General features: G+C 41.5%; 1 protein-coding gene across 1 annotated transcript in view; it reads left to right on the forward strand.

Annotated features, from left to right (window-relative positions):
- The window catches only part of Helz (helicase with zinc finger), a 124,633-nt gene that overhangs the window by 32,482 nt on the left and 71,107 nt on the right, over positions 1–21,044 (forward strand). The window contains exons 6-12 of the mRNA XM_051179515.1: positions 6,572–6,696; positions 9,289–9,345; positions 12,545–12,593; positions 13,867–13,942; positions 16,498–16,696; positions 17,277–17,384; positions 18,394–18,691. Of these exons, the coding sequence (XP_051035472.1) occupies positions 6,572–6,696; positions 9,289–9,345; positions 12,545–12,593; positions 13,867–13,942; positions 16,498–16,696; positions 17,277–17,384; positions 18,394–18,691 (912 nt within the window). The remainder of the gene's footprint in view (positions 1–6,571; positions 6,697–9,288; positions 9,346–12,544; positions 12,594–13,866; positions 13,943–16,497; positions 16,697–17,276; positions 17,385–18,393; positions 18,692–21,044) is intronic.

Here is a 21,044-nt window from a genome sequence, read left to right on the forward strand (position 1 = left end):
ATATCAAACCTAGTAAATTAGTGTTAGTTCAAGCATGTACAGGATGTGCCATTTATCACATGATAATTCATGTAGCCACCAACCCAACCTCAACACAGCATTGTTACTAGGCAGACCTCACTTGTCCTGTCCCATACTCACCCCTCCTTCCAGTCCTGACTCCTCCTAACCACAAGTCCCTCCTCATCCCAGTCATGTGTCATCTTGCAAATGTTGTATGAACACAGTTGTGGGATGTTTGACCTGAATCGGTTGTTTTCACTCATTAGATCTATCCAGGCTGGGACTGTCAGTAGTCCAGTTTTGTTCCCTAATAGGAATTACATATTGTCTTTCAGTCTGAGTTCTCCCAAATATCTGTTAACATTTGTATGTAAATGTCCTCTTTTAAAAAGAAGAAATTTGAAATTTCTGGCACACTTAGTTGTGTTGTGTGTGCACGTACAAGTGCCAGAGTGTGCATGTGGAGGTTAGAAGACAACTTGTAGGCTGTGATCAAACTCAGGTCGTCAGGCATGGCAGCAGTTCCTCTACCCACTGGACCATCTCGACAGCCCTATGTGTAGACCTTATACTTGAGTTATAGAACACTAAGGTAAGCGGAAGTTGAATATTTAAAATTGAAGGCTGTTATGTTCTCATTTACTGTGAGTAGGTATGTAAGAAATAAACTGTGAACTCATATGAGCTCAGTTGTTAGAGTCACGTTTGTATTGACTCAGGGCATTTACTAATTAAGCAACTGTAGTTACATGTGAGTTTTCACTTTTATATTTGGAGACAGGGTCTTGTCAGTTGCCCAGGTTGAACTTGCTTTTTGCCAAAGAATGCCTTGAAGTTAGGATTCTTGTGCTTTAGTCTTCAATGTAGATGTGATTATAGGTCTGAGCCACCATGCTCAGTTAAGTATGTATGTATGTATATATATATATATATATGTGTGTGTGTTTGTGTGTGTATGTGTATATACATATGTATATGTATATATATTTTGCTTTTTTTTGTTTGTTTTTTGATACAGGGTCTCTCTGTGGCTTTGGAGCCTGTCCTGGAACTAGCTCTTATAGACCAGGCAGGTCTTGAACTCGGAGATCTGCCTGCCTCTGCCTCCTGAGTGCTGGGATTAAAGGCATGCACCACCAACGCCAGGCTTTTATGAGCAGTATTTTTTTTTTTTTTAAAAAACAATCTCATATTAGTGTTGACTGGATATTTGTTAGTGCTAAGTTCATGTATGCTCTCTCTCTCTGCCCCCCCCCCCCGTGTGTGTGTGTGTGTGTGTGTGTGTGTGTGTGTGTGTGGGTTAATTCCAAGGCCTGGTGCATGTTGGGTTAGTTCTGTACCACTGAGCTAAATACTCAGACCTGAAATTGTATTTGTGCATAGGAGATTTAAGACAGAATTGCTTGCTTGAGAAATTTCACTCAATCTTATGCAGTGACTAGGGAAAGAGCCTGTTAGCACTTGAAAGAGAGCTTTCTTCCATAGGGCAGACACAGAAGAGAGGCACAGAGTCTGCAGGCTTTCTCAATGAGCCTGTTACTAAGAACAATAAAAAGTAACTGAATTAACCACAGAAACAGACGTGTGCTGGTGCACTTGAAAAGGCTTGCTTTCTGTAGATTCCGAATTTCCCGTGGGTGCTTGGAACATGGCTCTCAAGATGCTGACTTGAAACTGAGAAAGAGAGGAGGGAGTCAGGGTAGGAAAACACAGCTTAAACTCATTGTTTCTCCAGAGAACGTGTCTTAATTTGGTTACTGGACATTAACAGTCATGGGTTTGCCGTGGCCATGTGGTGATGCCTCTTTCGGAGTTTGGGAATCTTTAATGAAGAGGAAGTTGATACTCTGAGCAATCAGCTCTTTTCCTGTCTCATGCACACACGGGTTGTTTTTGTGCATATCATTTTAGCAGTACTTGAAGTAAAATGTTTATTTAAGCACTCACATGGTGTCAGAACCTTTAGTGTTTTGGAGAGTTGGATTTGAGTTTGTATTCATGTTTAATTGTTGTCAGCATTTTTTACTGTGTAGAATTATTTCCTATTTGTATAGAGAGGCAGTTGAAGTGTTCTGGGAGAATTAGTGCGGATGTTTAATTTCACGTTGATTATTTTATTTATTTTGAGACAGGGTCTCAATATGTATCCCTGGCTGGCCTAGAACTCACCGTGTAGACAGGCCGACCTTAAACTTACAGATATCTACTTGCTCTGGCATATGTGGAGGTAGAGGTCAGAGGGCACCATGCAGGAATTGGTTTTCCCTTTTTACAATGTGGGTCCAGAGCATAAAACAGTTTGCCAGGCTTGGTGACAATTACATTTACCTGCTGAGCCAACCTTCCAGTCATGGGAAGAGGGCTAAAGTAATTATTTTACATTATTTTAGTGTTTTTGAGACGGTCTTCACCGGTACTTACTGAGCCAAGACTAGTCTCAAGATTACAGCAGTTCTCCTGCCTCAGTTTCTCAAGTGATTGATTTACAGATGTGGGCTACTGTGCTGGGCTTATAATTAATTAAAAGATTACTATTGTATGTTTGCGGGGTGTATGTGGGTAGGCATGTACTATGGTGTGTGTGGAAGTCATCGGGCAGCTATGTGGGGTTGTTTCTCCTTCGATCTTTCTGTGGTTCCAAGAGTTAACACCAGCGGTTAGGCCTGTGCAGTGAGAGCCTTTCCCAACCTAGCCATCTTGCCTTCCTGAGAAGTTAGTTTAGCTTTTGATTCAGTCCTCGAAGTGTTGATCCTAAAAGTGAGTGTATCTAGGTAGCAGATTATTTTATTAATTTAGCCTTTTTGGCATTTAAAAAAAATGTTTGTGTATTGTTTGATGTTTTGCCTGCATGTATGGCTGTGTAAGGGTGTCAGATCCCCTGAAACTAGTTACACAGTTGTGAGCTACCATATGGGCTCCGGGAATGGAACCTGGTCCTCTGGAAGAGTAGCTAGTGCCTTAACCACTGAGCTGTCTGTCTGTTCAGGTTCTATTTTTATTTTTTAAAGAATTTTTAGGACAGTGCTTTCATTAGGCCAAGCTCCTCAGTAAAAGACTATGGAAGTTATGATTTTGATCAAAGGAAATAATGGAATATTGTCCTGTTGCAAAAAAAAAAAAAAAAAAAAAAAAAAAAAAAGCTAAAATTTAATGTACTTAAGCTTAAGATGACTTTTCTCATTGTAGGTAATTCTTGAAAGGGAATCACATGTCTGTGAGAGCTGAGAGCTCTCAACCTTAACCTACTGTTCTTGTTGACAGGGTGATGGCTATTATTCCTTTAGTATTACTCAGTTTCCAGTCCAGAGCATCAAGTTTATGCCGAAGTGTTCGAAAACAATCCAGAGTTAAGAGGAGGGAGTAGGAGTTTGGGAGGCTGAGGTGTGGTGTGGGAGGCTGAGGGGGGGTGCCGCCCCCTCCAGCACGCCTGTGGTAGCAGGAGCTTGCTGCAGAGAAGTGCCTGAGCGCACAGACCTGCTAAGTCGGTGGGGAGAGAATTTATCTGCATAGAATTTAACTTGAGAAAGATTTTCTTTACAATTGATAAAGATGATATTTTTACTGCCAGTTTTGTTTTCAAGTTCATTTATTACAGCTGAGACAAGTTTAATAACATGCTGCCACACTCTGATTTCTTTCAACTTTTTTCAAGAGAGCAAAGATAGTAAGAGACCTGATCGGCAGCATTGCTGTTTAATTTTGTTATATGACACAAAGTCAAGAATGCTCTTTATTACTTACTTTTTCTGTTTGTTCTGATTCTTCATATAGACCCTGTGAGATGTAAGTTAAATTGAGTTTAAGATAAACAGTTGGAAAAGAAAAACTGTTAGAGCTACTTGTCTGAAAAGCTGGAAGAAAGGAAACATTTTTGATACATTCAAACCCCAGTGCAATGGAAGAGTCTCAGGAAGTGAAATTCTGCCAATTTGTACAAGCTGAGAGACCCATGACAGGGACCTAGTAGGCAGCTCTTCAGCCTCATAAAATACTTTGTGATTTACCGTTTTTAGAAATTTATTTATTTGGCTGGGTAGTAGCACTTGGGAGACAGAGGCAGGGGGATCTCTGAGTTCGAGGCCAGCGTGTTGTACAGTGTGAGTTCCAGGACAGCCAGAGCTGTTACACAGAGAAAACCTGTCTTGAAAAACAAACAAACGAACAAAAATATTACTTGATTTTTACATTTGCGTGCTTTTTGTGTGTGGATGAGCACATGTGGAAGGACAACCTGTAGGATTTGGTTCTGTCCTTCCTTCTCCATGTGGGTTCTGGGGATTGAAACGCAGGTTGTCTCTTGGAAGCAAACTCCTCTCCCTCAGCCACCTTGATGGCCTGTGCTTACTAACCTTTAGAAAGACTAGTAAGTCATTAGGAGTCATCTGAAGCTGAGATGGTCTTAAACTTTTTCATTCCTTAGAACTGGCACCTCCTTTCCCTCAGGCATTTTTCAACTTTGAAACTTTCTATTAATGGTTTGATTTTGACTGACAGCCTCAGGCTTGTTGTGTAGCAGAGGATGACCTAGGACTTCTGGTCCTCTTGCTCCCCCCCCCCCCCAACTGCTAGAACAGCAGGTGTGTGTGGAGTAGGGTTTGAACCCAGAGCCCTGTATTACATCCTCAGATCACTTGTTGAGCTTTTAATTAGTTTTTTTTTTAATTACATTACATTTAAAAATAGTGTGTGTGTGTGTTTTCTCTTGCACTTGTGTGCACATGCACCTTTGGCGTGTCACATGTTCAGTATGGCATATATATGGCGATCAGAGGACACTTTGTAGCAGTTGGTTCTTTCCTTCCATCCTGTGAGTCTTTGGATCAGACTCATGTGGTCAGGCTTGGTAGTCAGCACACCTCCAGGCCCCTTAGTTCTTTGGTTTGTTTTTGTTTTCCTTACTGCAGTAGCTCTGGCTGGCTGGAGCTTGCTATGTAGACCAGGCTGTCCTTGCACTCACAGAGTTCTACCTGTCTTTGCCTCCCTAGTGTTGGAATTAAAAGGATACATACACCCCCACACCTCTACCACACTCAGTTACACTGTCATCAGGCATTACACCTGCCTGATAGAGAGTATTTTGTATTTATGTATCCCTGTGTATCATGTACATACCTAGTGCTTGAGGTCAGAAGACCGTGTTAGATTCCCCTGGGCCTGGAGCTACAGATGGTTATTAGCCATCTTGTGGGTACTGGGAAGTGAACCCAGGTCTTCTGCAAGAGCAGCTGTTGCTCTTAATTGCTGAGCCATCTCTGCAACCCCTGAAGGCGCATGCTCTCTCTCCAGGTTTTTTTTTTTTTTTTTTTTGATTTTTTTTGAGACAGGGTTTCCCTGTAGCTTTGGAGCCTGTCCTGGTACTTGCTCTGTAGACCAGGCTGGCCTCGAACTCATAGAGATCCACTGCTTCCACCTCTCAAGTTCTGGGATTAAAGGTGTGCACCATCAGTGCCTGGCTTTAAAAGCTAATTTTTAATTTCATAGACATATCCAATTTTGAGGTTTCTTCCTCCTTCCTTTATTCCTTTTTTTTCCCTTCCGCCTCTCTCAACCTCTCTGCCTTTAACCGCAGACTCAGAATGTAGGTGAAGATAACCTTGAACTCCTCATCCTGCTGCTTCCCATCTCAGTAATGTCAGGGTTAAAGGGAGCTGCTCCCCGCTATGGGCAGTGCTGAACACTGACTTCATGTATGCTGAGCAAGCACTCCTATCAGTCGAGCCCCCCCCCCCCCCCCCGATTTGCAGTTTGTCTGACATAGGGTCTGGTCCACTAATAAACCTGTACTTTTAAAAGCCCTCATTTAATGTAATATATTAAATATTTTTTTGAAAAAGAACTTAATTTAAAAAATATTATTGTGTGTAGAGACTATATGTGTGATCATGTAGTACAGCACACATGAGGTCATAGGGAAACTTTGTGGATTCTTTCCTACTAAGGGGTCCAAAGGCTGACTGAGCTCAGGTTTTGGGAATTACATAGCAAGCACTTTTACCTGTCACAGTCTGTATTTCCTTAGTTGGGACCAATTGGCTTCAGTTACCCTGCTTCATCTTCTAGTTAACTGGGACTGTAGGTGTGCATTCCCTACTGGAGCCTTTTTAAAAACATCAACTGCTTGTTTTCTTTCTGTTTAATTGACAGTTAATTATTTCACCTATGAGTGAGTTGTATTTTATGGCCTGTATATAGTATGTAGTGATCAGGTAACTGGCATGTCACCTGAAACATTTGTCTTTTCTTGGTGTGGCTGTTTTCAAGATCCTCTCTACTCACTGTCTTAAAGTGCACGACTCAGGGCCAATGTAGTTCTCCTGTTGGCTACAGGACCTGCAGAACCTGACGGTTCTTACCCTGCTGTGCACAGGAGAGCTTTAGGTTTGGATGCTGGAGATTGTAGTAGGGTTCATCTGCTCTTTGCCATGTTCTTTCTTGTCCTTGCATGTGTGTCTTAGAGCCTGCTGCTTGTTTCTTCTCTTTGGAGTTACTCTTAGGATGTCTTACCTTTGTTAGCAAGAAAACTGAATCTGAGCGCACTGTGGCTAATGCTGTGTTTCTTCCTTGGCAGTACTCGGGGAAGGACTGGCCAAGGGCGAGGGTGCCTTCCGGGCAGTGCTGTGCTGCATGGAGCGTCAAGGGAAGCTCCAGCTGGTGTCTTCCATCCTTGCCAAGTCACTGTCAGGAGAGTCTCTGGTAAGTTGATGAGCGCAGGTTTGAGTGCTTGCCAATGTTGGCTGTGTTTGTCTCCTCGGATAGTATGAGGAAAATAGTGTATGTTTGGTGTATAGTGTAGTTTTGTCAGATGTCAAAGTTCATGACAGAACCAAGATGCTCAGTTTTAAAAAATGAACTGAAATTCAGTTGTTGGACCCTTGCCATTTGTGATTGATTGTGTTTATAAAAAAAAATCACAGATACTGGGTGTTGGTGGCACACGCCTTTTATCCCAGCACCTGGGAGGCAGAGGCAGGCAGATCTTTGTGAGTCTACAGAGCTAGTTCCAGGTCAGGCTCCAGAGCAATACAGAGAAACCTTGTCTCAAAAAACAAACAAACAAACAAAACAAAAGAACAACAAAAATCACAGATATTTTTACTGAATTCTGAAGTATAGGATAACCAAAGACATTCTTTTTAAAAATTAAAAAAATCAGCTGGGCAGTGGTGGCACATGACTTTAATTCCAGCACTCCAGAGGCAGAGACAGGCAGATCTCTCAAGTTCAAGACCAGCTTGGTCTGTAGAGCAAGTTCCAGGACAGCCAGAGCTACACAAAGATACCCTGTCTTGAACTATCCCCTAGAGGGCCCCCCCCCCAAAAAAAAAGAAAAGAAAAACCAAAGCTTGGTGTGGTGTATGCCTATAATCCCTGTGCTCCCCAGGCAAAGGCAGGCAGATGTCAGAGTTCCAGGTCAGCCAGGACTTTCTCAAAAAAAAAAAAAAAAAACAAAAACAAAACAAAACAAGAAATAAAAAAAAAATGTTTTTAAAGGTTAATGTATATATTAATGGGCATACCAAATGGGTATGTGTAAGTTAATATCCTTATTTACTTTATAGAAACTATCTAGTTATATTTTGACTTGAATTTAAGGTTTTTTTTAGTTATAATTTTTATTGATTCTTTGTGGATTTCAAAGATAACTTTGAAGATTTATTTATTTTATGCATGTGAGTGTTCTGTCTACATGTATGACTTTTGCCAGAAGAGGGCACCAGATTCCACTAGAGATGGCCGTGAGCCGCCATGTGGGTGCTGGGAACTGAACTTAGGACCTCTGGAAGAGAAGCTGGTGCTCTTAACTGCTGAGCCGTCTCACCAGCCCCAAAGATAAGTTTTTAAATATATAAAAAGTTTTTTTTTGTTACAATCAAAGGGCTACTTTCTGTAACTTCATAGAGTTGCTAATTTATAGGAAAGAAAGACCTTTTTCAAGTTTCTTGGTAATTTTTAGGCATCAGAATAAAAGCAGAGAAGGAAGAAAGCATAGAGTTGCCAGACAGTGTAAATTCTGTTGTTGGTAGGATTTTGAAAATCCAGAGTGCAGATGTGAAAATATAGGGAATTCGGAAAGTGTTTAGTCTGTTATGAGGCGTGATGTTATTGCTCCTCCACAGGGCAGTTTAGTCAACTCATAAGGAATTACTGTGCAGCAAATTACTTCCTTAGTTTGGCTATATCTCTGATTTCACAAGGGTTACAGACATGAGTCCATTGAAGTAGATACAGATCTAAGTAGCTGTCAAAATATACTTACCTAAGTCTCTCTTCTTTGGAGGCGGGGCCTGGACCTTGAGACAGACTTCTGAGTGCCAGGATTACGGTTGCTTGTCACCGTTTCTAGCAAGAGAAGAATGCTTTTGATACAAGGGTGCTCTTGTGTGTGTAGCCCAGGCTGGCCTCAGGCTTGGGGTCCTCCCTGCTCCCTGATCTTTCAAGTGCAGCAGTCACAGGTGTGCCTAGCCTTAAAAGTTTTTTTCTTTTTTCTATAATTATTTTACTGTTGCATCTGTTGGGGTTTTTAATTTTAAGCAATTTGTTTTTAATTTTTAAATTTTCTGAAATTTGAATTTCAAAAACGAACAAATGAATAAGCCATCTTTAGGCAGTGCACTAACTCCCTGGTTTCTGTGGTGCTGGATAACCACTGAGCTTAGCATTTCATATATACAGAAAAGCCCATTAGCACTAAAAGAGAGGGGGGAAAATAGTTTTAGGTTTTCTTTTCTCAGGTTTTGTTTTACACCGATAGCCTGGCAAACATTTTATAGAATTGGAGAAAAAAAAGTAGTTTTTGAGATAGGGTCTTATGTAACTTGGCTGCCTGAACTCAGTCTGTAGACCAGGCCTTAAACTCACAGAGCTTTGCCTGCCTCTGCCTCATGAGTGCTGGGATCACTCACACACACACACACACACACACACACACACACACACACACACACACACACACACACACACACACACACACACACACACACACACACACACACACACACACACACCAGGCCTTAAACTCACAGAGCTTTGCCTGCCTCTGCCTCCTGAGTGCTGGGATCATACACACACACACACACACACACACACACACACACACACACCAGGTGAGTGCGTGTGCGTACAGTGTGTTCCTGAGCAGCAACTGGGTCTTTCTTCCCTTTAGTCCTCTTTCCGTATAGCTTCTTACAGTGTGGAGGAGGGGAGGGCGGGGGAGAGGGAGAGCTGAGTTGTTTGACTAAAAAAACTACACACTAATGGTTTTCTGTTGTCATTTCACCCTTGCAGAATGGGATGGTAACGAAAGATTTGACAAGACTCAAGACACTTCTCACAGAGACAGAGGTAAGGACATTGTGGGGATCCCTTTAGGTGTATCAAACCTAAAGAGGTCATCAGAATGCTGTTAGTCAGTCAAAATGCAAGGGGCCCTTCTGTGCAACCAGGCTGGGTCCTGTTAGGAATAGTTTTTTTCCCCTGCTGGCCTGGGCCCACTACTGCACCAGCCCTAAATAATACAAAGAGACTCTATATTAGATATAATTCTGTCTTAATTATTAACCCATTTCTATTAATCTAAGTACTTCCTCGTGGTCTCATCAGAGAGAGGGGCTGGCGTTCTCTCTCCGTCCTCCATCTTGGATCTCCTCCCTACTGCTTCCTCTCTCCTCCTCATCTCCTAGTCCTGCCTATCTTGCTTTCCTATTGGCCAACAGTGCTTTATTCATTAACCAATAAGAGAAACATATTTACAGAATGACATCTCCCATCAGGGTCCCACCCTCAGAACAAGGCTTCTCTTATGACTATATCCACCCACATGTGGGCACACATGGCTGTGTGGATGTGAGTACACACGTATGCATATATGCGTGAAGGCCCGAGGTTGCTATAAGATGTCTTCCTCGATTATTGTCTATTATCGAGGCAGGATCTCTCACTGACCCTGGAGCATACCAGTTCTGGTTAGTTGAACTAGCCAGCTCTCCTTGGGATCCCTTGTCATCTGCCTCCTGAGTGCTGGGATTGTAGGGATCTCCATGTCTCCTGGCTTTCACATGGTTCTGGGGATCTGAACTCCGGTCTTGAGTCATCTCTCTGGCTCCCATCCTGCTGTTCTTATTAATTATCTCTGGCCCCCAAATGGAAGGTACTTGGGTAAGTTTCTTTTAACTTCATGTGCTTTGGTGTCTCTCAACTCTGAGTCACTTCCTGCAAAATTTTAATTTTTAATTATTTCTTTCAGTCACAAAATACACCATTAGGTGCTACAGAGATGACTTAGCTCTTCCAGAGGACCTGGGTTCAATTCCTAGCACCCCCATGATGGCTCACATATATGCAGGCAAAACACTAATACAAAATATATAATAATTTATGAAAGACCCACAACACTGAAAAACTCAAACAAGATAATCCTCAAGTCATATGTATCTTTTTACAGAAGTCTATGACTCAGAAGATATTTTTTAATGAGAAAATTGGTTTGAAAATGCTAAGCATCCAGGTGAGCAGCTACAGATGTGCTCTTGGGACACTATTGCAGGACTTGTGCAAGACGGGCAGCAGTGGCGTGTAAAGATGCATAGCTCATGCAGGCATAGAGAAATATCTTTATTTAGATGTCCTATTTTATGTATTTATTCATTTTAGCTCATTTATTTTTGAAGTTAAAAATAATTACATCATATTCTCTCTCCCCTCTTCTAACTCTTTTCAATGACCTGCTCTTGCTCTCTCAAATTTATAGCCTGTATTTCTCTTTCTGATACTTGTGTGTATCTGATATAACCAGGTCGCGGGCTCTTCCCCAACAAAGGCTGTTTCTCTCACTCCTGGCCCTTTTTAGTTGGCTGTAGTTCTTTGTCTAGGGTTGAGGCTCCATGTTAACATATCTCTTGGTGTTGGTCTTTTTTGTTTGTTTGTTTGGTTGGTTTTTTGAGACATGGTTTCTTTGTGTAGCTTTGGCTGCCCTGGAACTTGCTCTGTAGACCAGGCTGGCCCCAAACTCACAGAGATCCTCCTGCCTCTGCCTCCGGAGTTCTGGGATTAAAGGCGTGCGCCACCATCGCTCGACTGTTGGTGTCATTCTTGTTCAGATCTTATTTATGCGTTCATGTTGTGTAGACCTTGCTCATGAGCTAAAGTGATCTTTTGTGAAATGTGGAATGCTTATAGTGTAATTCCTCCTGGTTTGTTTTTATATATTCTTATTCAATCCATTTTTACCAAAAACTGTGTCATCTTTTATAAAGATTAGTAGCTTAATAATGACCGGTACTCCTGTCGAAGCTGTGGTGATTTTAATCTCTAAATTTCAATTTGTTGGTCACTTGGCAGCTATGGCTAGTGTTATTTCAGATATAGCTAGTCAGCATTGCCACCATCCTTTCTGTGGTATAAGACATTCCAAATTTCATCCTGACATAGTTGCCTCCTTCTGAGTATTGAAGGGGTGCCCAGCAGGAAACCTGGTGGACTACTAAGATAAGCACCCCGGCCAGGCTGTATGGTTAGTTAGTGCAGTGATGAACACTAGCAGGAAGAGGGAAGAGCTAACCGTGCAGGAAAACCTTGGAGGCAGGACAGGTGGGTGAAGTTCCAGAGGGGATTTGGTACGGGTGATATTGGCAAATAGCTGGTCCAGGGGGAAATAAGATGAGTAACAGGACAGTGGCAGTTGGGAGGAAAGTATAGGACAGACAGATGTTCTAGACCTGCTGTTGTTCAGGATTACGGAAGATCCTAGCCCGAGGCTTGCCAGATGGCCTGCTGCCACCCGAGTTCATTTCCTGGGACCCACGTAGTGGAAGGAGAGCTCCTCACTCTTGCTGTGCCTTGTGTGTCCATCTACTTAAATGCTGCACTAGAATGTGTGACTTACCAGTCTTAGGAGACCCTCAGCTTGTAGCCTTGTAGAAGAAAGGCTTGCCCCAGCTGGAGTAGGTCTTGACAGGAAGTGTCAGGAAAGCTAGAGTTGCTAGCACATCATCACCTGCACAAGTAAAAGTGGCCCTCTTCCTGGCCAGCTGGTTCTTCCGGTGCTCGGCTGACAGTGAAGCCAGCATGTGATGGCAGCTGCCTGCTCAGGGTTCAGACTGTAAAGTTTTCTTCAGGTAGCAAGGTGCTTTTATACTGCAGGGAGGGTATCTGGCATGCACTTCATTTTTGTGCTTTTATAATGAAATAAAAAGAGCAAAAAATATGACTTGCCACCTATTACTTTATTTTTATTTATTTTTAATATTGAAATATTTGCTTTATGTATGCATGTTTTGCCTGTATGCTATGTGTGTGTACCATATGTCGGCATGACCACAGAGGCCAGAAGAGGGCATCAGATCTCCTGGAACTTGTGAGCTGCCATGTGGCTCCTGGGGGCCACACCCTGGTCCTCTGTAAGAGCAGCAAGTACTTTTTACAGCCGAGTCATCATTCCAGTCCCCTCTTCTTTTATTTTTAACATTATAAGTGCTTCAATTTAAGCCAGCATCAGTCAATCTTTTTTAATTTGTCTTACACCTCTTGCATTTGAAAATTGCAGACAGCAAGTAATGTCCTCCCTGGATGTCTTGTGGAAGACTTAGATGAAGGTAAGTACTAAATTTTTCATAACTTCTGGTAACTCTTATTATGTCCCTTGCCTTTTAATTGAAGAATAATTTCTGGGAATTTCTTAGTATAGTCTCTATAGTTGAAGATTAAAAACATTTAGAAGTAGGTATAGATAAAATGCCAGGTGGTAGTGGTGCACACCTTTGATCCCAGCACTCAGGAGGCAGAGGCAGGCAAATCTCTGTGAGTTCATAGCCAGCGTGGTCTATAGAACGAGTTCTAGGACTGTCACACAGGGGAACCCTGTCTTGAAAAACAAACTAAAACAACAATAACAAAAAAATCCAAAAAACAAAAAACCAAATCTCCTTCTGGAACCTTTGCATAGGTTAACTGAGTAATGATAACTCTGTGTAGCTGAGGCTGGCCTTGATCTCCTGATGTTCCTGCCTCCGCTTCTGAGCACTTGGATGGTGTTTGGATTGTAGGTGTGCACCAGTATGTCTCCTCTCCTAGTTTGCCCTGATGGCTAGCCTCCTTGCTAAAGTGGCTTTCATAAAACACACTGACTTCTCAGGGGTTGTCTTCCATCTTTATAGTCAGTGTTAAAATGAATATTTATTCTTATGGCTTAGTAGTTTCTCTAAGTCACCCCGCTGTATTGATAAAAGGCAACGTTTAGGCGTAGCCTGGAAGAATATCTTTCTTGTTCTCTGAGGAAGGTGGGAGACAGAACTTGTGGGACTAGCAAACAGCTGCTTAGCCTTTATCTCCTTGGTCTTATTTTCCTTGGCTTATGTGGATCTTTGTCCAAATCAGAGTCATTTGTGATTCAGAAATGTATGCACTTAGCTCCTGTATATGCTTAACTGTTTGCAACTGACTCATTGTTATATGGTGTTCTGTAGTCATGTGTTTCCTACTCAGTGTGCAGAGGTAGGGTTTGACTGCAGGACCTTCCTGGACAGTCAGCTTGCATTCCTGGAGGAGTCTCCCATAGAAATGCATCCCATGCTTAGGAATGACAAGCATCTCAGCCGCTCCCCTGCATTCTCAGAGAAGAGACTGCCCTGGGAGGAAGGCCACCCCTTGTCAGATGAGAGTCAGTGCCACCGACCTAATCTAGCTGCTGGCTGGTGTCCCCTGCAGCATGCTCCTCACAGAGTCCGTTGACTGGCTCAGTTGATTGGTGGGACATCTTTTCAGATGACACGGGAAGATGCCTGTGAAGGGATGTGATTCTTAGATGTTAAAGTGTTGGAATGACGAGGTAATCTCACATGACACGATTGTGTCCTCATTACTTCCTAGGGTCTTGTAACGGTTGGCATTTCCGCCCGCCACCCAGGGGAATCACAAGCAGCGAGGAATACACTTTGTGTAAAAGGTAATGTAAAAAATATTTCTTAAAATAAATTACATGTCTCTTCTTTGAAAGGAGAGCTAATTTTCCTTCACTCTTTGAAGGCAGTGATTTCAATTCAATGAAGATAATACGTGAGGAAAGAGAAAGTGTAATGATCAAGGGGAATGGGTTGTTTCCCCTTTTGAAACAGAAACTGCACAGGTCAGCGCCAAATCAGGAGACTTTAATCTGAGACAACAGGCCTGTGAATGCAGCCTGTTAAGACTTTGTTCAGAAGGCTTTCATACTGGCCGAACTTAATTGTGGGCTGCTTTTAGTGTGGAATTTACTGAGGTGTGGTAATTGGAGTTGAAATTAGTTCCTATAAACCGAGAGCACAATATCAGTCATATTCAATTATTTTAGTGATTTTTTTTTTTTCCGAAAAAATACTGTCATGGAATTCTTACATATGGAATTTGAATACTTTGTATTTGAAGAACTTTCAGAATTATTGGTGTAATTCATTATTAGTAATTATTTCTAAAAATGTAGAAAGTAAACTAAAGTCCCATTTTAAAAGGCTATCTCTTCAGTTCCTCTCACTGGAATGAGTAGCTGGTGGGGCTTGCCCTAGACCTTGCTGCCCTAGACTGGTTGGCACAGGGAAAGGAGTCTGATGTGTGCTGTGATGAGCCACAGTCAAGATGATGGGGAATTTGTAGTGGAAATAAGGGGCGGAACTAGTCAACACTGCGAGTCCTTGTGGTGCCAAGTTAATGGGCAGAGAACATGATCCTTTGAAAAAGGAACCTGAGAGTTAGAGTCTAGAGGAGACTAGAACCCCTCCCCCTTTTTTCTTTTTTTCAGGGAAATAATTTAAAATTTATTTTTAGGTGTGTGGGTGTTTTATCTGCATATATGTCTGTGCACCATGTATGTGCCTACAGAGGCCTGAAGAGGGTGTTGGATTCTCTCCCCTTGGACAGGAGTTACAGTTGTGAGCTGCCATGTAGGTAGGGGCTGGAAATTGAGACTGGGTCTCCTGGAAAGGCAGCCAGTGCTTTTAACTAATAAGTAGTGAAATACTTAGGAAAACATAGGTTTTTGGAGCATGAAAACATACTGTATATAAAAAAGGCGAACACACGTTTTCTAAGCAAATGAGGATTTAATGAGCAGCAACATGCTAGCTTCCCATGTGCTTCACAGTCACTTGGGATGCTTTAGAGACACCAGTGAGATGAGCCGCTTGGATGTATCTGTGCTAAGTTCACTATCTGTTCTCTTTAGAGTGGGTTTTCCAATTGTCCATGTATAATATCTGTTCTGTGTTTATTTTGTTAAATGTACTTATATTTTCCCTCAGGTGATCTTTTATCAATTTTAGAATGTTTTTACTGACCTGAAATCGACTTTACATAGTTTTGCAGGATATTTTAAAGCACTTTTTTTCAAAATTAATGATCACAGCAATTTGGTGTCCTTATTTTGATCATAAAATTATCAATTAAGTTATCTTTTATAAAAAAATGATTTTTGCTTGACACCTCATTTTTGTGTATATGTGTGTATATATGTAATATTTGGTATGTATGTGTGTGTGTGTATATATATATAAATAAATAATAGGGACCAAAGCAGGTTCACCTTCAACATTTACCATTTCTTTGTGTTAAGAACACTCCAAATCCAGCTAATACTCTATATTATTGTTGTCTGTAGTCACCCTACTGTTTGAATTTGGGGGTAGAATCTAGGCCTTTAGTCATGCTAAAGTGATAGACCATTGAGCTATTCCCTAGCTGGTAAACTGCGTGTTCAGAATCACAGACCTGAGGGGTCATTATCTCTGTGTCCTTTGACATTTCTGCATTTAACTTTTGAAGGACTGAGTAACTGTTACTGTTATGACTCTGAGCTATAAGATCCTAAATTTATTTGAAACTTAACATTAGCTAGTAGTTTTAGTGAAGTAATACAGAAAAAAGAGAGCATCTCATTTGAAGGTAAAGGGAGAGGAAATGCAGTGAGGTTCCCAGTGTGCAGAGATGTCTGGAGTTCATGCCATTTGGGGAGTCAGATCATGGCTGTGTGAGCAGCTAGTCCACTGGATGTCAGTATTGCTTCAGGAACTGTCTAAGGGAGCATGTCTACAATGGCTTCTTTGTGGCAGAGGGGTTTCAATATATTACTGTGATTTAAGAGCACCGTGTTTCTAAGCATAAAGTCAGGGGATATTTGGAGTGGGGGTTGATGCTCTATCATGACTGTTTGTCTGCCACCCTTTTCTCCCTTCATTGGACTTGACAGTGATGAATCTGGCCTCTCAGAAGATCTTTGCCTTGGTACTGAGGAGGCAGAGGGCAAATGGAGGGTTATCCTTAAAGGGTTGAACACGTTTAATCCCAGCACTCGGGAGGCAGAGGCAAGTGGATCTGTGAGTGTGAGTTTGAGGCCAGCCTGGTCTACAGAGTGAGTTCTAGGATAGTAAGGCTACACAGAGAAACCCTGACTTGAAAGATCTGCCCCCTTCCCCCCCCCCAAAAAAAAAAAGGTTTGAATGAATATAAAACAGTCTTTCCCATTCCTCTTAGGTTTTTAGAGCAAGGAATCTGTAGGTATGGTGCCCAGTGTACTTCAGCACATTCCCAGGAAGAATTAGCAGAGTGGCAGAAAAGATACGCCTCACGGTTAATAAAACTGAAGCAGCAAAATGAGAATAAACAGCTCTCAGGCAGCTACATGGAAACCTTGATAGAAAAGTGGATGAGCTCACTGTCTCCTGAGAAAGTGGTAAGAACTAACTACCTTCTGTTGCGCTTGCTCGAAACAGTGCACTGGCTTCATCTTTGCTTTCTTATGTACTCAATTGTAGCTTATTTCTTTAGTATACTAAAGGTTTTTTTTATTTTTTTGTTTGTTTGTTTGTTTTGTTTTTTGAGATGGTTTCTTTGTGTAGCCCTGGCTGTCCTAGAACTTGCTTTATAGACCTTGCTGGCCTCAGACTCAGAGAGAGATCCACCTGCCTCTGCCTCCCCAGTAGCGGGATTAAAGTTATATGTTCTACCAATGCCTGGCTGAATATGTGTTTCTGATAAAGTGGTGTTTCTAGTAACAGAAACTGGCTTATTTATTAAAATGAAGGGCAGAAATGAACATTTTTCTGGAGATATGCAGTTCCTACAGTAATGACCTTCATTTAGGGAGGTTTTGATTCTCAGTTTTTGGTTGTTAATTTTCTTCTGTCTGCATCACATGTCCGTCTTGTAAGCATGGCTGGGAAGGAGTGTGTGAAAGTGCTCCATTTTTTGTTCATGGCTCACACTTGCCTTTTCACCTTCAGACTGTAACAGGAATCCCTCTTTGTTTTCAGCTTAGTGAGTGCCTAGAGGGCGTTCAGGTGGAGCACAGCCCTGACTTGTCGGTCACTGTCAACACCAAAACATCCCACCAGATATGGACCTTTGCTCTGACCTGTAAGGTATGAAGCTCATGCTGATTAAAGATGACCAGATTTGTCCAGTCTCTGTTAAGAGAGTATTACAAACGTTTTGCTCTGAATACATTTCATATAGGCTCTGTACTGCACCAAAGTGGGTTTCTGTATTTTAGTCATTAAATATCTTTTTTTTTTCCACTTTGAAGTAAGATCCACTTAGCTAATGTAGGACACCTTCTTATTTTCTGGGTAAAGAAGTCTGACATACATTACCTTCTAAACTTGAAACATAGGATGGGGTTCACGGCTTACAAGTAACTGATAATTGGATTATTTAATCTGTCAGTTAGGATTTTTTGCAATGAAAACCTATTTTTGTATTTCTTTTGATAAAATCACAGATTTTGTAATAATGTTTATTTCTATTTTATTTTATTTTTATTTTTTGTGTTTCATGGATCTTGCTCATGCTAGGCATGTATTCTACCACTGAGCTACATCCCCAGCCCTAGAGAGGGGTTTTCAATAGGAGACGTTTTCTGCTTCTCATCTCTAAGATTGAAATAGAGTTAACCATTTCAGTGAATGTGTTTAGTGGAGAAGTTTGTGCTCTTTTTAGTGGTTTTTCTTCTTGGCACCATCTGCATATTGAGATGGAATGTTTAGCTTCAGCCCTGAACCCAATCCAGTGCTCTCAGAAGTAACTGTCCTCCTTCAAAGCTTCCTGAGCGAGGCTTTGTAAGCATAGTTAGAGGCTGACCCAAGGTGGCAGATTTTGCCCCTGGGAAAGATGAACAAATGCAGAAGGTTCAGGGAGGCTGATGACGTAGCATACATATAGCATTTTAGAAACTTTGCTTTAACCATTCTGTTTTGTCTTTGTTTTCCTTTTTCTTCTTCAATAGCTTGTGAGCACAGTTTGTTGGACAACATAGAACCTTAGAAACATGGGGAATAGCAGACCCTTCTGGGAAAATTTTCATTGAAGAGCCCCGTTACAACTGAATTTCCACCCCCTTGTACTCAATAAATTATTTTAACTTCCTTGTAGCCTGCAAGAATGCTGTATCGGGTAGCATTGCTTTATGATGCTCATCGTCCTCATTTTAGTATCATTGCCATATCTGCCGGAGATAGTACTACCCAGGTTTCACAAGAAGTCCCCGAAAACTGTCAAGAATGGATAGGAGGAAAGATGGCCCAAAATGGATTAGATCATTACGTGTATAAAGTCGGGATAGCATTTAACACAGAAATATTTGGAACTTTTCGCCAAACCATAGTTTTCGACTTTGGATTGGAACCAGTACTCATGCAAAGAGTAATGATTGATGCAGCTTCTACAGAAGGTAATATTTAGACTTTTTTCCCTCCGATACAATGTATTAAAAGGCAAGATTAAAAGATGTGTATTGACCCCTACATATTCCTCAGATAGGGAGGGAATAAAAAGGAAAAATTCCCATGCTAATTGACTTATTCACTGTGTAATGGCCATAAAATGGGTCAGGTTGTGCCTTGATCTCTTCATGCAATCATCAGGCAAATCTTGCTTTGAAGTTCCCTAAACTTACCTAACATGAATAGATAACTAGGTCTGTTTTGGACTAGCAATTTCATGTTAAAGTAAGATGGTTTTAGCACAGCCAGACCTTTTATTATTTGTTTTTACAAGAATGTCTTTCTAAGGGTAATGGCATATATACTTCCAGTGTCTGTCTCCATTTCCTACCCACTGTCCAGTTACCTTTGCTAATGCCACTGTATTATTTCTGAAGGGAAAGCCCTCAATATCAGTCTCAAGTCTTCGTGTGCCTTCACTACTGTTAACGAGGGCAGGGTGTCTCAGCAGGGTCTGCTCAGTGCTTTGGGGAGAGAAGAAGCCCCTGCATGCTTGCTGCTGCAGCTGATTTGCTTTTTATATGGTTGGTGGTGCCTTACCTGAAATTGATGCCTAAATCCGGCAGGACAGGGAAGGGTGCGGTAGCTCACACTTCTGTGGCCTCTTGGTTGGATTATATGTGCTTTAATTTATTAAATAAATGATTAAGGATTTCTTTAATGACACTGTGTAGTAAGCTATATGAAGCTGTGATGACTGGAACTAACAATAATGTAGAGGATGCTTTCCCCATGGACCGGAGTCCTACTGATTAGAACCTGGGATAGTTTTCTTTTCATGAGCGGACACCAGGATACCGTGCTTTGGACCTGGTAACCAGGCAGTGGAACTGTTCTTTCACATTTTTTCCCCTGCAAGTTGAGGTCACACGTCTGTCTGTCTGTCTATCTGTCTGTCTACCTATCTATCTATTTTCTGGACTGCGTCTCACTAAGTAGCCCAGACTGGCCTTGAATGAATTCCCAGTCTCCTACCTCAGCCTCCCCGGCACTAGAATTGTGAGTGTGTATGACCATGACTGGCCTTCACTGTAACATTTGTGCCAAGCTGTTGTACTTAGGCAATGCTGTCTTTGTATGTGCTCATGTAACTCAGGCTTCATTGTATTTCATTCTCTGCTTTGTTTGATCTCATTTACATTTTATTTGGTTGTATGTAATTTTGTCATTTTCTCAGTAGGAACAAAAATATGTTGATTTCCATAGCCAAAAATAGATATGCCAGGAGATAAAATACAAATTAAAGCATGGGGTCATAGCACATCTTCTATGAAGGACTAGATGGTAAATGTTGTAGGTCTTGTGAGGACTTGGTCCTGGGCACGTCTTTAGGATGGGCCTGACTGTACTCACAGAACTCAGGACTGCACTGTTGGAAGTCAGGGGTAGTTACAACTCCTTGGCATCCAGATGGATTTTACTTTAGAAATTTGTTTTTAGAGTAGTGCTTTAATAATCACTGCTTGTTTTCCTTTAAATGTTAAAAGAATCCACACTAGTGCATGTTAAATATTTGCAATAAAAAGTAAGCTGGGTGGTGGTGGTCATGTCTTTAATCCCAGCACTTGGATTTCTCCCTCCCTCTCCCCTCCCCTCCCTTTCCACACACACACACACACACACACACACACACACACACACACACACACACACACTCTCTCTCTCTCTCTCTCTCTATAACATATATATGTTATACACACATACATATATATATATATATATATATATTTAGTACATTGGTGTTTTGCCTGTTATATCTATGAGGGGGTATCAAGTCACATGGAACTGGATTATACACAGTTGTGAGCAGCCATATGGGTGCTCCTAACCATTGAACTACCTCTCCAGCCCCCAGGCTTAGTTTTCTTATTTTTAAAATTGGTGTCATTGACTATTATACTCTTTTTTTTTTTAAATTCCAGTGTGTGTGGGGTTATGTGGAAAGTTTATTGGGTGAAGGTGGCAGTAAGGGAAGTGAAGAGCAAAGAGAGAGACAGAGACACAGAGAGACAGAGACACAGGGCAGCAGCGACCGCCTCCTCAGAGAAATGACCCGCTTCAGTGTTTTTAACGTATTCAAAGACAGGGTAGTTATACTATAATATTTGTTTCCTTTTCAGTGGCTTTTAAATTTAAATAAAAACATTTTTGTTTTGTTTTTGTCTTTTGAGACAGGATTTCTCAGTGTAACAGCCCTAGTTTTCCTGGAACTCACAGAGGTCCACTTGCTTCTGTCTCTCAAGTGCTGGGATAAAGGGTGTGTTCCACTACACCCGTCGAATTAAAATTTTTACAAATTAT

The sequence above is a fragment of the Phodopus roborovskii genome, unplaced genomic scaffold, assembly GCF_943737965.1.
Source record: "Phodopus roborovskii unplaced genomic scaffold, PHOROB, whole genome shotgun sequence".
NCBI classification, from domain to species: domain Eukaryota; kingdom Metazoa; phylum Chordata; class Mammalia; order Rodentia; family Cricetidae; genus Phodopus; species Phodopus roborovskii.